This window comes from Carassius gibelio, chromosome A10, assembly GCF_023724105.1.
Source record: "Carassius gibelio isolate Cgi1373 ecotype wild population from Czech Republic chromosome A10, carGib1.2-hapl.c, whole genome shotgun sequence".
NCBI lineage: Eukaryota > Metazoa > Chordata > Actinopteri > Cypriniformes > Cyprinidae > Carassius > Carassius gibelio.
Genome location: NC_068380.1, coordinates 18,241,564 through 18,258,032, shown reverse-complemented (window position 1 = coordinate 18,258,032; position 16,469 = coordinate 18,241,564). Strand labels below are relative to the sequence as shown.

At 45.0% G+C, this 16,469-nt stretch overlaps 1 protein-coding gene across 2 annotated transcripts in view; it reads left to right on the top strand.

Moving 5' to 3' along the window:
* LOC128021444 (CDC42 small effector protein 2-like) overlaps positions 1-15,271 on the top strand; it is a 31,484-nt gene extending 16,213 nt beyond the window's left edge. For both annotated transcript variants that reach the window (XM_052608606.1, XM_052608607.1), the window contains 3 exons: positions 12,648-12,749; positions 13,009-13,129; positions 13,702-15,271. In XM_052608606.1, coding sequence (XP_052464566.1) covers positions 12,648-12,749; positions 13,009-13,110 — 204 coding nt within the window. In that variant the 3' untranslated portion in view covers positions 13,111-13,129; positions 13,702-15,271. The remainder of the gene's footprint in view (positions 1-12,647; positions 12,750-13,008; positions 13,130-13,701) is intronic.
* Positions 15,272-16,469: the final 1,198 nt, after the last annotated feature.

Sequence of the window (16,469 nt, the reverse complement as noted above, 5' to 3'; positions counted from 1 at the left end):
AGTACAATGTAACAACGTACAGCATGTACACAATACGTATATTATAGCAAATTTGACAGTAGTTAAAGACACCAAATATAAAGTGGGTCCCTGTATTTTCTTTCCTCTATATATAAACATTTTGTCTGTATGGATGTGATGTGGCTAACAACTATAGTGATGGTTTGGCTAGTTAGCATAGTAGCCGATTATGCTGTTTAATTTCAGTAGATATTGTGAGTACACAGTTAGCTTTGCATTTTGAACTTGATATGATGTTTTTAAGAGTAATCAGTCCCACTCTGATCTACACCTGCTGATCTCTGAGGAAAGCTCAGCTAAAGCCAGTGAAGTGAGTCAAACATGATACGTAACAGTAGTTGAGTGTTTCATGGGCAGCGTTGTAACTGCACATATTTTAGCACACACATGATTTATGGTCGTCTACAAGCATGTGTGTTTGATGAGTCTGTTATCCTTGGCTGGAGTCTCAGCTCAACGTGGACGTGAATATTTCTTCCCTTTTTGCCCCATCCATTTACAATCATCACATATTCTGTGAGATGTCGGCTGTAACAACACACGTCAGAATTTGTCTCTGCTCTGAAGGCAGACGTGATTTATAATAACAAAATAGTTCAGCCCTAACAGGCGTACCACGACTTTACATTACCAAAAAGAAGGATTTACTGATAAGATGGGTGTGAGGAAATCTAGTTTCAGGCTGTCGGCCAGGTTTAACCTGAGTACGGTTTGTATAAGCGTGCAGAATTCTGTGCTGAACAATCCTTATCAGAGGACACCCATAAAAACATGTGTTTCAGTTATTTCACAATAAATAAACTGAAATTGTAGCCTATAGTTTGTGCAATTACATTTAATAATATATGCGGGCCAGATGTGTGCCGAAACTGCTTGCTGTCTGGGTAATTCCTTACATTTATATAGCACTTTTCTAGGCACTTAAAGCGCTTACATAGTCAGGGGGTATCTCCTCATCCACCACCAGTGTGCAGCATCCACCTGGATGATACGACGGCAGCCATAGTGCGCCAGAACGCCCACCACACACCAGCTACAGGTGGAGAGGAGACAGAGTGATGAAGCCAATCAGCAGATATGGGGATTGTTAGGAGGCCATGATGGTCAGAGGCCAATGGGCAAATTTAGCCAGGATGCTGAGGTCACACCTCTACTCTTTACGAAAGACATCCTGGGATTTTTACTGACCACAGAGAGTCAGGACCTCGGTTTAACGTCTCATCCGAAGGACGGTGCATGTTGACAGTATAGTGTCCCCATCACTACACTGGGGCACTAGGACCCACACAGACCACAGGGTGAGCACCCCCTGCTGGCCTCACTAGCACCTCTTTCAGCAGCAACCTAGTTTCCTCAGGAGGTCTCCCATCCAGGTACTGACCAGGCTCAGCCCTGCTTAGCTTCAGTGGGAAACCGGTCTTGGGCTCCAGGGTGATATGGCTGCCGGTATCCCGTTTTATTTAAATTTTAAAAGTTCATATTGATCATGCTCTATTCTGTTATGTTAGTAATAAATCATACACTGTTAGAATAAAAAGGTTGCATTTTACGTATGCGTGAACCACGGTTTTATTAAAGTGATCAACCATAGTATTTGTAGACTTCCATGGTTACCACTACAGTAAACATATGTAAATCAATATTACATTATTACAACATTATCGCGCGACTCTTTTACCAGGTGTTTTGAAGGAAGATCAACGTTCGCAACGAAAGAATATATCTGCAAACTCTAACAAAGCAGAGATCAGTTAGTTCTTCACTTTCTGCGCTGACACTGAAATCGTTCACAAGCTTCAGTGAAAGTATAACGTGCCTAGCGTTTTCGACTCGCACATTACACGTCACGTCCTGATGTCACGTGTCTTTACGGACCTTTATGGGTTGTGTGAAAAAGCACGCACATATCCCGGGTAATCACTGGCAGTGTGAAAGTGCAAAATCTAGTGAACCGGGAACAATTGCCAGGACACATTACCCGTATATTTTCCAGAATCGCAGTGTGAAAGGAACTAATCAGTCACAATAGTTAATCAAGTACTTACACACATACAAAAAAATTACGTAAAATTACACGTTTCACTGTTCAATCGTACCATCCACTCCTGTTTCCCTTGCAACTGCAAACCAAGCCGCTTCTGTTTTTTATTCAATTTTTGTAATCTTTTAAAGTTGTGTTGTATAAAACATTTATTTATTAACATGTATTTAATTTCTGTAGAGCTGGGTCACTTTGTGACGTTTTGATCCTCTATTACCATTTATTGGTCTATACATGATATAAACTCGCAATTGCGAGTCAAAGTCAGAATTGAGTGATAAAAAGTCCTAATAACCTTTGTTTATTATTATTTAGTGGCAGAAACAGGCTTCCATAGGATTGAACATTCGTCAGCCATTAAAAAACATGAAACACAAATGTTTATTTAAAGTCATTTTTACTTATTAATGTGGCTGAATTGGATCATCGAAGGTCAGCAGCAAAGACACTGGTTAATAAAATTGGATTAAATACATAAAGGATATTTGTGTTAATTGATATTTAATCATTGCAGGTTTGCATCTTATTCAGAGTTTCGTAGTTTTTATTCATTTCTAGGAATACAGAATCTGTTTTTGTGCAAGTGAGATGAGTAAATCTATCTTCACATTTAGTCTAGATCTACATTAAGCATCATGTTCACACGGCACACCTCCTGATTTCTCACAACATGAGGACAGGAGACCTCTCAGTCAATACATAGGAATCACTTGTAATGCGTTACTCACAACACTGTTGGTCAATAATCGAAAGGTTACCCAGATCTCATCTCAGGATTATCTCTAATGATGTCGTGTGAAACAAGCAAATTCCTCTGGCAGTGAAAAATAACAGAATGTCTCTCAAAAATGATTTAACGATATATTCAGTGGTGTGCATATCAACACCAGACTTTATTAAGGATTCAAGCCAATGCTTATCATTCACTGACGCCCCTCTTTGACCAAACACTAGCTGGTGTTGAAGAATGTGTGGATGTTGTTATTCAAAGGCGTTTATATTGCTGCACGAAAGGCTGACCTGCATGAAATGCAGTGAGGAGGAAAGATTCATTAAATGAAAGTCAGTAAGGCTCTTCTAAAGAACATGAGGATGAGGAGTTGATATGCTGAACTGAGTTTGGTTTGACTGAAGGTCTGTAAGCAGAGAGACTTGCCACCTTTGGCCTTTTAAAGCTAAAGCACGCAAGGAATTTCTGGGATTTGTGTTGTTGTTATTGCAGGCACTTATGAAGTGTGACCCACTGGTGAATGAAATGTGTGCCTACATCGTCCACTGGAAGGATGCTGCCTTAAATGAAGTTTAATCAAATTGGCTGTACTTTTTCTACCTCTAAGACATTTGTATGTTTTTACACGTGGTTTAAGTTTAAAGAAGTTTCCAACTTGTAATTATGACTCATGTGAACTTGTAAATCTTTACAGCATGACCTGAACACAGCATATGATCTGACGTACCACTTTGAGATATTTATCTATTTAATGACAATAATGCATTTGAGTTTGACTTAATTTTCTAAATACTTGATGGAGCCACTCACAGTTTTGTGAGTATAATAGAGTTTGTTTTAGTATTTGCTTTACATAAATGGTTAATAACATAAGTGCAAATGTTTTCTGCTGAACTTGAGAAGTTGGAAAAAAGGGCGGCTGATCTTAAATCAGTGTGTAATTGAAGAAGATGGGTGCTTGTTAAATTAGGTCACATTTTTCCCTGAAGCAAAGTGACTGTGTCCTAATTATGATAATTATGTCATCTGTGCTGTGATGTGCTGAGACCTTCATCCACTGTGAGGAAAGTGTCAGGGTTTGGCAAAGGAGGAACTCAAGTGCAGACAGGATTCTCAACACGAAGGGTTTATTGACAAAAAGGGGAAAACAAAACCTACGAGGGGGAAAACACTGACTAAGGTAAAGACTAAATAACCAAACAGGACTGGGCTGACAAGATAAGCAAGGACTCTAAATACTAACTATAAACAAACACTCACGGTAAGGTAAACACTCACATGTAGAGACAATCTCAATGGAACACATATGAGGTACAGTCTGGGGAAACAATGAACCGACGAAAGACAGAGCACACTAGGAGATCTAAATAGGGGAACTAATTAAGAAGCAACAGGTAGCACAGATAGGACAATCACGACAAGACTAGGATAACAAGGGGGGCGGGGCAAGGGAACGAGACAACACAAGCACATGGCCCAAAGACAAGGCCATGTGCTTGTACACAAAACACGGGTCTGTCATGATCCTGCCTCAAGACTAGGAAAAATCAAGGACACGAGGGCAGAATCATGACAGAACCCCTCCCTTAAGGAGCGGCTTCCAGACGCTCCTCAAGGGAACATCAAACACGGGACATGACTGACATGACAGACTGGGACACAGACACAAACCAACAAGACATGACAAATAATAACAAAGGCAAACATGAATACACAACGGCAGGGTTAGGGTGACAAATAAAAAAAAACAAACAGGGAAGGGGAGGAGGTGGGACCACAAAGTGCATGGGGGACAGACCAGGGTGGGTGGGTGATGCAGGAGTCTTAGGAGGACGGGACGAAGGCTGACGACGAGGGGTCCGGGCAGGTCCGGGTGGTGAGGGGTGGGGAGAGGTCTCTGGACAACTGACAGAGGACATGACAGGAGCAGACACAGGACGCGGGGCAACACTTACGGGACGCGGGGCAACATCAACTGGACGAGGGGCGACTACATCAACTGGACGAGGGGCGACAACAGCTGGACACGGGGAGACAACAGCTGGACACTCGACGACATCTACTGGACACGGGGAGACAGCTGGACACTCGACGACATCTACTGGACACGGGGAGACATCTGGACACTCGACGACATCTACTGGACACGGGGAGACAACAGGGCACGGGGAGACGACGGCTGGACACTCGACGACATCAACAGGACACATGACAACATCAGCGGGGACAGAAACTGGGTAAGGAACTGCGCTAACAGCGGCTGGCTCGGGATCTCTGGGGACAGGGACAAGACAGGACAGGTAGGGACTTCAAGGATCTGGACAAGACGAGACAAATAATCAGACAAGGCTTTAGCGGCAATAATAACCGGCATCTCCTTACGAGATGAGACAGACTGTATTAGAGTTTCTGCTGCAGAGTCGGCCGCGGCTCTCTCCTCCGCCCTCACGACTGCAGACTTGAAAACAGTTCTCCTAGTCGTTGGCTCAGGGTCAAGGGTCACCGCTGCTGGCTCGGGCACGCCAGCGCTCTCCGCTGCTGGCTCGGGCACGCCAGCGCTCTCCGCTGCTGGCTCGGGCACACCCACCGCTCTCCGCTGCTGGCTCGGGCACACCCACCACTGCAGGAGGAGACAGAGTCGCAGGACCGGGAGACCCCTTCTTCTTCCTCTTCCTCCTTGGCCGCGGTGCAGAGGTCACAGCTGGAACCGAGACGGGTTGGGGGAGTTTGGTCTCAGGCAGGGCAGACTCTGACGCCGACGACTCCGATGCTGACTCCCACGAAAATCGTCTCCCTCGCTTCCTGGGGAGACTGCTGGCTGTGGAAGGCGCCTCAGGACTCTGGGGGGAATCTGCCTGTTCCCCCAGTGTTGTGACGGCCAGGAGACGACCCTCTGGGATCATTGGCAGCTGGGTAGGTGGGGGGGACCTCTGCGGCTCCTCCTGGGAGAGACTCTCCCACAGCCGGGCATAGTTGCGGAGGATCCACTCCCCCTCAGGCGAGTATGGGAGGGTGACCCCCTTCCTGTCGGTGGGGGATGACGTCCAGCATTGCCTCCGGAACTCCGCCTGTCGCTGAAGCTCGGAGGCCCTCCTGCTTGCTGAGTTCCTTGGTGGTCGGTTCATTCTGTCAGGGTTTGGCAAAGGAGGAACTCAAGTGCAGACAGGATTCTCAACACGAAGGGTTTATTGACAAAAAGGGGAAAACAAAACCCACGAGGGGGAAAACACTGACTAAGGTAAAGACTAAATAACTAAACAGGACTGGGCTGACAAGATAAGCAAGGACTCTAAATACTAACTATAAACAAACACTCACGGTAAGGTAAACACTCACATGTAGGGACAATCACAATCACAGTGTGGGACAATCACAATCACAGTGTGGGACAATCACAATCACAGTGTGGGACAATCACAATGGAACACATATGAGGTACAGTCTGGGGAAACAATGAACCGACGAAAGACAGAGCACACTAGGAGATCTAAATAGGGGAACTAATTATGAAGCAACAGGTGGCACAGATAGGACAATCACGACAAGACTAGGATAACAAGGGGGGCGGGGCAAGGGAACGAGACAACACAAGCACATGGCCCAAAGACAAGGCCATGTGCTTGTACACAAAACACGGGTCTGTCATGATCCTGCCTCAAGACTAGGGAAAAATCAAGGACACGAGGGCAGAATCATGACAGAAAGAGGATCTATAAACACCCAAACAGCATCTCACAAGCACCGCTCCTCAGTATTAGGAAGTTTTTAAATCTGAATGAATGTGAATGAGCATTGTTCATGACTAATGCATTGAATTTAAGTCTATTGTGTGGAATATAGTGGTCAATAATCGAGACATACAAGGGATATTCTCTACATTTTCCAGCATAGCATCTGCAGTCTGTCTGTAACGACAGGTAAAAGAGGAGGAAGCAATTGCAGGCAATCAATGATGTTTATTAGAAAGAGAGTCCAGAATGTTGGCAATGGCAAGGAAGGTCTACGGTGGCGTGAGAAGAGCTGGATGGTGAAGTCGATGGTGCAGGTGAAGGAGGTCAATGGGTGAAACCAGGAACAGACCGGAACACTGACACGAGGACGACAACACGAACCCAATCCAGCACACGAACACGGAAGACGGTAATCCAACTAGGACACGGAGACATGAGAGAGGATCTGACAACAGAGAGAGAGCGAGGTGAGTATAAGTAGCTGAGGTGTGATGAAGATCAGCTGGAGCGAGACAATCAACACCCAGGTGATGACAATCAACTAAACGAGCACATGGAGACAACGTAAGTACAAAAACAACCACAAAACATGACACGGAGGAAACACTGGATTTCCTACCGTGACAGTACCCTCTCCCCTAGGACGTCACCTGACGTTCCCAGCCTGCTTTACCTGTAGATTGTAATCATCTATAAGGTGGTGATCCAATATGTCCCGAGCAGGAACCCAGCTTCTCTCCTCCGGACCGTAACCCTCCCAATCCACCAAGTACTGAAAACCGCGTCCCCTCCGTCTAGAGTCCAGAATACGATTAACCGAATAGGTGGTTTCCCCATTAACGAGACGAGGCGGGGGGGGAACCGGGGCAGGCGGATTAAGACGGGAGGAAATCACCGATTTAATTTTGGACACATGGAACACGGGATGAATCCTCCTGTACGCCGGAGGAAGGCTAAGACGCACGGTTACCGGATTAATAATCTTGGTAATAGAAAACGGGCCAATAAATTTGGGAGCAAGTTTGTTAGAAACGGAACGCATAGGAATATTCTGGGTAGAAAGCCACACTCTTTGACCGACGACGTAACGGGGAGGCTTCGACCGGTGGCGATCGGCCTTAGCCTTGGTGCGCGACCTAGCCTGGAGCAGAGCTCTGCGAGCTCTGGTCCAGGTGCGGTGACACCTCTGGACTAGTGCGTGTGCGGAGGGGACCGAAACCTCGGATTCCGTACTGACAAAATTAGGTGGTTGGTACCCTAAACTACACTTAAATGGAGACATGCCCGTAGATGACACTGGCAAAGAATTGTGTGCGTACTCCACAACTGAGAGTTGCTGACACCAGGACGAAGGATTATTGGAAGCCAAACATCGCAAAACCCTCTCGACATCCTGATTGGCTCGTTCGGTTTGACCATTGCTCTGGGGATGGAACCCGGAAGAAAGACTAACAGTCGCTCCTAACAATTTACAAAATTCTCGCCAAAATTTGGACACAAATTGGGGACCCCTGTCAGAAACCACGTCTGTCGGAAGGCCATGTATGCGGAAGACGTGGTCAATGACAGCTACCGCTGTTTCCTTGGCTGAAGGTAATTTGGGCAAGGGAATAAAATGAGTCGCCTTCGAGAACCGGTCCACTACGGTTAAAATCACCGTATTGCCTTTAGAGGGCGGGAGGGCGGTGATAAAATCTAGCGAAATGTGGGACCAGGGTCTTGAAGGGACAGACAGCGGTAAGAGTAACCCATCTGGAGGTCGATTGGAAGTCTTACCAATAGCGCAAACAGAACAAGCCAAGACGAAATCGTGGACGTCACGAGCCATACCAGGCCACCAAAATCGTTGCTTGACTAGAAATCTAGTTCTACTAACCCCTGGGTGACAAGCAACACTGGAACAATGACCCCACTGGAGAACGTCTGACCGTAACCCCTCCGGCACAAACAATCGGTTCGGTGGGCAACGAGCCGGGGGCGTTACCCCTTCTAAGGCAGTCAACACCTTCGATTCGACCTCCCATCTGAGCGCGGAGATAATGATGGTCCCCGGTAAAATGGGCTCGGGAGTAGCAGTACGATCGGAACGCTCAAAAAGACGGGATAAAGCATCGGGTTTGATGTTTTTGGAACCCGGCCGGTAAGAAAGTGTAAAATCGAAATGACCGAAAAACAATGCCCACCGAGCCTGCCTGGAGTTAAGTCTTTTGGCGGTTCTAATGTATTCGAGATTCTTATGGTCCGTCCATACAATGAAAGGTACACCCGACCCCTCAAGCCAGTGACGCCATTCTTCCAGTGCAAGTTTGACTGCCAACAACTCTCGATTGCCAATGTCATAATTAACTTCTGCAGGAGATAAACGGTGAGAATAATACGCGCACGGATGCACCTTTCCGTCTGAGGATGCGCGTTGGGATAACACTGCTCCTACCCCCACCTCTGACGCGTCGACCTCCACTATGAATTGACGTGAGCGATCAGGGGTGACGAGAATGGGAGCTGAAACAAAGCAGCTTTTCAATTTGGCAAACGCAGCCTCAGCTGCGTTTGACCACCTGAACGTCAAACTAGGGGAGGTCAAGGAGGTCAGAGGAGCGGCTAGTTGGCTGAAATTGCGAATGAAACGCCGGTAAAAATTGGCGAACCCCAGAAATCTCTGCAGGGCCTTGCAAGACTCTGGGGATGGCCAATTTACCACAGCCTTAACCTTCTCAGGATCCATGCGAACACCCTCAGTCGAAATGATGTGTCCTAGAAAAGAAACAGACTGTGCATGAAAAACGCATTTCTCCGCCTTGACAAACAATCCATTCTCTAGCAACCGCAGAAGCACTCGTCGTACGTGTTGCACGTGTTCCTGGAGAGACGAAGAAAAAATCAATATGTCATCCAGGTAAACATATATGAACAGATCGACCATGTCTCGCAACACGTCATTAACGAGTGCTTGAAAGACTGCCGGCGAGTTGGTTAGCCCGAACGGCATCACACAGTACTCAAAATGGCCTCTAGGGGTGTTAAAGGCAGTCTTCCACTCATCCCCCTCCCTGATGCGGACCAAATGATAAGCATTACGTAAGTCCAATTTAGTGAAAACGGACGCTCCCTGCAACCTCTCAAAAGCTGAAGACATAAGCGGCAAAGGATAGGTATTCTTTACCGTTATGTTGTTCAGCCCTCGGTAGTCAATGCAAGGTCGCAAGGATCCGTCCTTCTTTCCCACAAAAAAGAACCCCGCCCCCGCTGGAGAAGAAGAAGGGCGGATAAACCCCGTTGCTAGAGAACTGGATATATATTTCTCCATGGCCGCCGTCTCTGGAATAGACAAAGAATATAACTTGCCCTTAGGCGGAGAAGTACCTGGCAATAACTCTATCGCACAGTCATAGGGACGATGAGGAGGAAGAGAATCAGCACGAGACTTACTGAACACCTCCTTCAGGTCGTGGTACTCCGCGGGCACGCTAGCCAAATCCACTGCTTCCCCCTGAAACACAGACTCAGAAACATTAACACCAGCAGACAAAAGACAAGACAAATGACATTCCTCGCTCCAGCTAACCACGGATCCAAGGCGCCAATTGATCCTGGGGTTGTGTTTCTGAAGCCAGGTGTGACCGAGAACGATGGGGGATTGAGGTGAGTCCGTGATGTAAAATGAGATCTCCTCAGTATGGTTGCCAGATGTGATGAGAGAAACAGGTAAGGTGGTCTGTGTGATGAGTGGTAGTCTGTGTCCGTTGAGAGCAAAGGGTGCAATGGGGTGTTTGAGGGAGGTGAGAGGAATGTTAAGCTTACAAGCGAACTTGAAGTCCATGAAACTACCCTCTGCCCCAGAATCCAACAAAGCGTGATGATCGAGTGCGTGGGTGGACCACCGTAGACTCACCGGAAGGAGTGTCGATGTAGATGAGGTCTTCCTGGCAGAGATCCCACCCGATAGTAGCCTCCGTTTTACTATCGGGCTTGGTCTTTTACCGGACAACGCTGGATGTGATGTTCTTGGCTGCCGCAGTATAAACATAGTCCCAGGGATCTCCGCCTGATCCTCTCCTCCCGGGAGAGCCGAGCTCGCCCCACCTGCATGGGTTCAAGATCTCCCGGTGGGCTGACCGCAACCTCTGAGCGCTGACACTGAGCCTCCGGTCTGTTTGCGAGAACTGCTCTCCCCCTCCGTCTGGCGGCTTGATCGAGTCGGTTGTCAACTCTGATGGTGAGATCAATCAGGCTATTGAGAGAAGTGGGGAGCTCGACGGCGCGGATCTCCTGTTGGATGCGGTCAGCCAACCCATGCAGGAAGTGATCCCACTGCGCCTCTTCGTTCCACTTACACTCCGCCGCCAGGGTGCGGAACTCAATCGAGTAATCGGATACGGACCTGTCCTCTTGACGTAGGTCCGTGAGAAGTCTAGCCGCTTCCCTCCCGGCGACGGAGCGGTCGAAGACCCGTCTCATCTCCTCCGAAAGGGCGTGGAACGAGGCACAGCAGCTGTCTTGATTCTCCCACACCGCCGTCCCCCAGAGGGCAGCCCTTCCCGTCAGTAGTGACAAGACGAATGCCACCTTCATTTCCTCGGTGTAGAACGTGCGGGGCTGCATGGCGAAGTGCAGAGAACAATGAGACAGAAATGATCGACAAAACTCTGGCTCACCCGCATATTTCTCAGGGATGGGGAGGCGTGGTTCGGGCTGGGAAATACCCCCGGAGACGATCGGCGGTGTGGGTGGCGTGGGAGGCGCAGCGGGTGGCTGTTGTTGTTGGTGTTGAGTCTGGAGAGCGAGCTCGGACACCTTCGTCACCATAGCTTGGAAGGCTCGACCCATCTCATCTATCGCCTTGTCTTGGCGATCCATACGACCCACGGCTCTCTGCAGAAATTCCTCCAGATGAGATGGGGAGCGATCGCCTGCTGCTTCCATGATGGTCAGATCCTACTGTAACGACAGGTAAAAGAGGAGGAAGCAATTGCAGGCAATCAATGATGTTTATTAGAAAGAGAGTCCAGAATGTTGGCAATGGCAAGGAAGGTCTACGGTGGCGTGAGAAGAGCTGGATGGTGAAGTCGATGGTGCAGGTGAAGGAGGTCAATGGGTGAAACCAGGAACAGACCGGAACACTGACACGAGGACGACAACACGAACCCAATCCAGCACACGAACACGGAAGACGGTAATCCAACTAGGACACGGAGACATGAGAGAGGATCTGACAACAGAGAGAGAGCGAGGTGAGTATAAGTAGCTGAGGTGTGATGAAGATCAGCTGGAGCGAGACAATCAACACCCAGGTGATGACAATCAACTAAACGAGCACATGGAGACAACGTAAGTACAAAAACAACCACAAAACATGACACGGAGGAAACACTGGATTTCCTACCGTGACACTGTCACACCTGACGAAGCTTTCTGTCAATGTCTGGCACATCGAGAGCAAGCATTGACTTCTGATCTGTTTAGTGAATGAGCCACAGCGCAGCAAGGATTCCCTCTTTACTTTGTATTGACTAAGAGGTGTTTACACATACAATATGCATTAAATCTATCGTTAAACACTTGAGTCTAATTAACAGTGTGCACTGATGAGGTTGTGACAAATACGTAGCATCCTGTTGAAAGATGTTTCACAAATCTGTGCAGTCTTGCCTTCTGAACGTAGCTTTTATTTTCATGATCTTTTTAGCTTTTGTTATGAAGTGAGGAATTTCAAATTTGTTTTTTTTTTTATGTTTTTGATTAGCAGATTAAAGTAGTACTGCTTTCTTCTGAAGATTTCTAATGAAACCTGAGTTTTCTGTTGCTCCATTGAAAGTCCTGATAACTAAACATTTCAAGCTTCAAAAACTTCATAAAGACATTTTGAGTAGAACAGTTTATTCCAAGCCTTCTGACAAGATTTCATCACTTTATATGATGTTAGAACGTGCTTGTTTGATGCTTAAATACTAAACCAATGAGGTTTTGGTGAAATTAACTTCCTTTGGAGGCTCAGAAATCTCCTGGACACCTTTATTTGCATTTCATTGATAAATAAAAGTCATGAAACGACTTGAGTGTGAGTAAATGATGACGATTTTTGACCTTTGTTTAGATTCAGCTTTGTCTGTTTCTGATTCTGCAGAAGCGGCGGAGACGTATAGATCGGAGTATGATCGGCGAGCCCACCAATTTTGTCCACACGGCCCACGTAGGCTCTGGAGATATCTTCAGTGGCATTAACTCTGTGAGTACAGCTGATGTTCGATCCACAGTCACTGAATCATTCACAAGCGGCCAGAGGTTGAGTGAGTTGTACACTCATTATTGCAGTGTGTGACAGTAGTCTACTTGATCATGTCCACTATAGTTTCAGACACCACTACAGATGAGCCCTCAAATAGTGCACTAAATAGGGGTATAGGGATTGGTTTCTGACCTTAGACATGATGTGCATAATGAGTTTTCTGAGCTGGTGTTGTTTTAATCCTATGAACTGTGTCCAGGTGAACTCAATCCAGAACCAAATGCAGTCTAAAGGAGGCTATGGAGGAGAGGCCATGTCTGTTAACGTACAGATGCAGCTGGTGGACACAAAAGCAGGATAACTGGTGTTGTTTGGAAGGGGTGAGTAAACCGCTCTTTGCTTTGGACTGTTTGTGGGCTGCAGTAGCATCATCATATCTGCTGTGAGGCCAAGCTGCAGATAGTTGTGGCTTGGTGTGGTTCAGTGCTTGAAGATCAGAAATGGAACCTAAAAGGTTGGAAGTTCAAACCCTCCGTGAATTGATTTATGAGCTATAATCAGTGTAATCATAAGCTTAAGAAAGACACTTAACCTCAAGGTAGACTTTCCATGTTGTATGCATGGAAAACTGCATTAGCTTTTCAATGCTTTTCAATCCCATAATGCTGAAGTCTTTGTGTGTGTGCTTTTTTAATGTAAATTCATTTCATTACAACTGCTTAATTTTTGGAATCTGATTATTTAATCCAGATTACATGTAATCAGTTATAGCACTCCTTATGTCACACTCTGAGAGCACAGCTTGCGCCCCCTGGTGGTGCGGAAGATCATCAGCACTAAACATCATTAAAAGCTTACAGGGCGTGCTCCAATACAGTTTTTAAAGGTGGTTGCTAACAAGTGGGTAAATGGCACTAGCGTTTGAAGCTAATCTGTGTGATGTTTTCTGCAGGGTCGTACTTTTCGTACTGGCTCCCTTCCAGCAGCTTCTCACCTCATTCTTACCCAGCAAACACATGGACAGTTGTGCACCTGGTAAAGAGGCCGTCCTGGCCATTGGACAGCAGGATCCCACAGCGCTTCAGTGTTGTGTCCGTTACTGCTCGCATCGCATGCCCCTCCAGCCTAGGAGTGCAAAGTGTGTCCCTGCTTTTTTTCTGTGGTGTGCTGTAAACTCTTGTTTTTTCCATCACGCACATTTGTGGGCCTGGAGCCAGTAGGAACAGTTGTTTTGGGTTGGTTCTCTTTAGCTTGCTCATTTCGCCATGAAAAGACTTTGCTTCGTTTTTGATTCCGTGATCCGCACAGAGCCGACAACAATGTTTGTATGAGAAAGTGGCTGCTTACAGTCATGCGGTGCCACACTGCTCAGTGCAATGGAAAGACAAGAAGTACTTCGATTCTTACTTTGCTGTTTACAGTGTTCCTGATTGTTTTCAATGCAATGATTTTAAAGATTAGCATAATCACTGATGTTGAAAGGCATGAGGGGAATTTCACCCTCAGCTGTGTCAATGTATGTCTGTAACTTGATGTAAAGCAACTAAGATAGTGTACAGATAAAATGTATAAAAACATTTTTATTAGTTCTAGTGCTCTTTATCGATGTAGCTACAGGGGCATTTCAGTAAATAAGGTAACGAGTAAATTTACTCAGGTAATATGGCCACAAAACAGCGCCACCTATCGGCCATAACGTCCAGTTTGAAGACGACTGGACTCGTCATATAGATCCTAATAAAACTTTAAGATGCACAATAAGAGTATGTTTCTGAGCCCTTAAGAAGACATAGTGATGGAAAACATGAGATTTTGAGTATGCTTGCAAAGGTTTAGCTTTTCCCTGTTGATGGAAATAACATGAGATTGAAGGGGAAACAAACTTTTTGGGGGTGTGTGCAGTACTTTTGCAAGCAAATGTACATTTTCTTATGTGAATGCAAAATATTGACTTTTTTTTTTTTTTTTTTTACATCACCACGTTCCTTTAGGGGCTCCATATTAAAAGACACAATGGAAGCTGAAATGAACTGCTTGCTTGTAGAGATTATCCAACCAAAATATTATGGAAATATTAAACGTGTACCTTATTTACTGAAAGGCCTTCACGTTATAAAGTCACAGACTGGTTTCTGGGATCATTCCTCTCTCTCTTGCCTAGTTTCATTCAAATGTTGTTCTAGAACTTATATTTTTATTTTTGGTAGAGTTATATTCTCTCAAAAAGGTGGTGATAAATCTCACGAAACCTGTCGAGAACAAGTAAGTCCTGATTAAATTTAAGGCCCGAAAATGAAGAGACCACCCCCACAAATGTTCCATAGTTATTTAAAAAGTCAATTTTTAGGAGCATTAATATTATTGCATTGTGTTATGTAATGTTCATAATTCAATAACCTCCACACCCTTCACTTCTCATTACCATGACGCAAAAAAAACCCCAAAAAAAACCCAACAGATTTGAATAAGAAATAACCTAAAAAATATAATAATAAATGATAATGAAAGATAATAATGAAAATAATGATACAATGCAATGTAAAAAAAAAAATATATATATATATATATATATATATATATATATATATATATATATATATATATATATATATATATATATATATATATATATGCATATCCTTTGATTTTTTTGTGTGGAAAGTGTACTTGGACCTGGACATGTTCTTGTGAGATTCTTGTGACTGTCTTCAAGATTAAGCAGGCCGTTTAATTCGATTTTCTGATAATTTAAGCCAATCAGCTCAGCCGGCTGTTTGTTATTATACAGTGAACGCTCCTGTTCTTCACTCAGGTCAAGATAAAAACAGCTAAAGTCTTCGGAAACCTCATTAAATCCGATGGTATGACAAAAGCAAACTTTTAAATGGTATGAGACAAGCATGTAATTATTTTACAGTATTGTCACGCAGTTCAAAACTGTACATTTGAGTAAATTAGTTCCCTTCATTTTTGACCCCAGGTCGTGAGGTTTATGAATTTTCATAAAGGGTCAAATCCTTTTAGCTGTTTGGTATTGTGTGTTATGTTAATAAGGCCTGCTGTATCTTTGTGAATATTTGCCAAATGAAACTGTAGAATCTTTAAATACTGGCTTAGAGAAAGTCAAAAGATGACTTGTATTTGATATAAATGCAAGTTTAATTCCCAGTAGGTTTTTAACATGGCATGCTATCAGAAATGTATCTGTGCATCAGTCCCTGTTAACTGTTGTCTTTTCTCAAGTGCTTTATGTTTGTATATACTGTATCTACAGTCTGTCTGCCACCATACTCCCTTAAATTATTTCCCCTGTTTTGCTACCGGTGTGTTTTATTCATTATTTTGCCTCACGTCGGAGAGCTCTGGCAGTCCATGTTCAATGTGGATGGTGCAATTATGGATGTAGAAATAAAACCAGAAGCAAATGTGACATGTATCACATGACCAAACGTTTGCTGCAACTCTGTCCTTAAATTTACCTTAATTCTGCTTGATTTTAAACTTTCTACACCTTCGAAATACAGAAGTTTCTCTGGTGTGTAACTTAACTCTGAGCCATGAGCCATTTTGCCGCTTTTTTTTCTCTCTCATTTAAAGGGACAGTTCACCCAAAAATACGCTTTATGTCATTTACTCAGTATTCAGTTGTTCCTCAACTCTGAGTTTCGTTCTTTTGTGGAATGATTAGAATTGCTATTACTGTTATAATGTTCAATTATG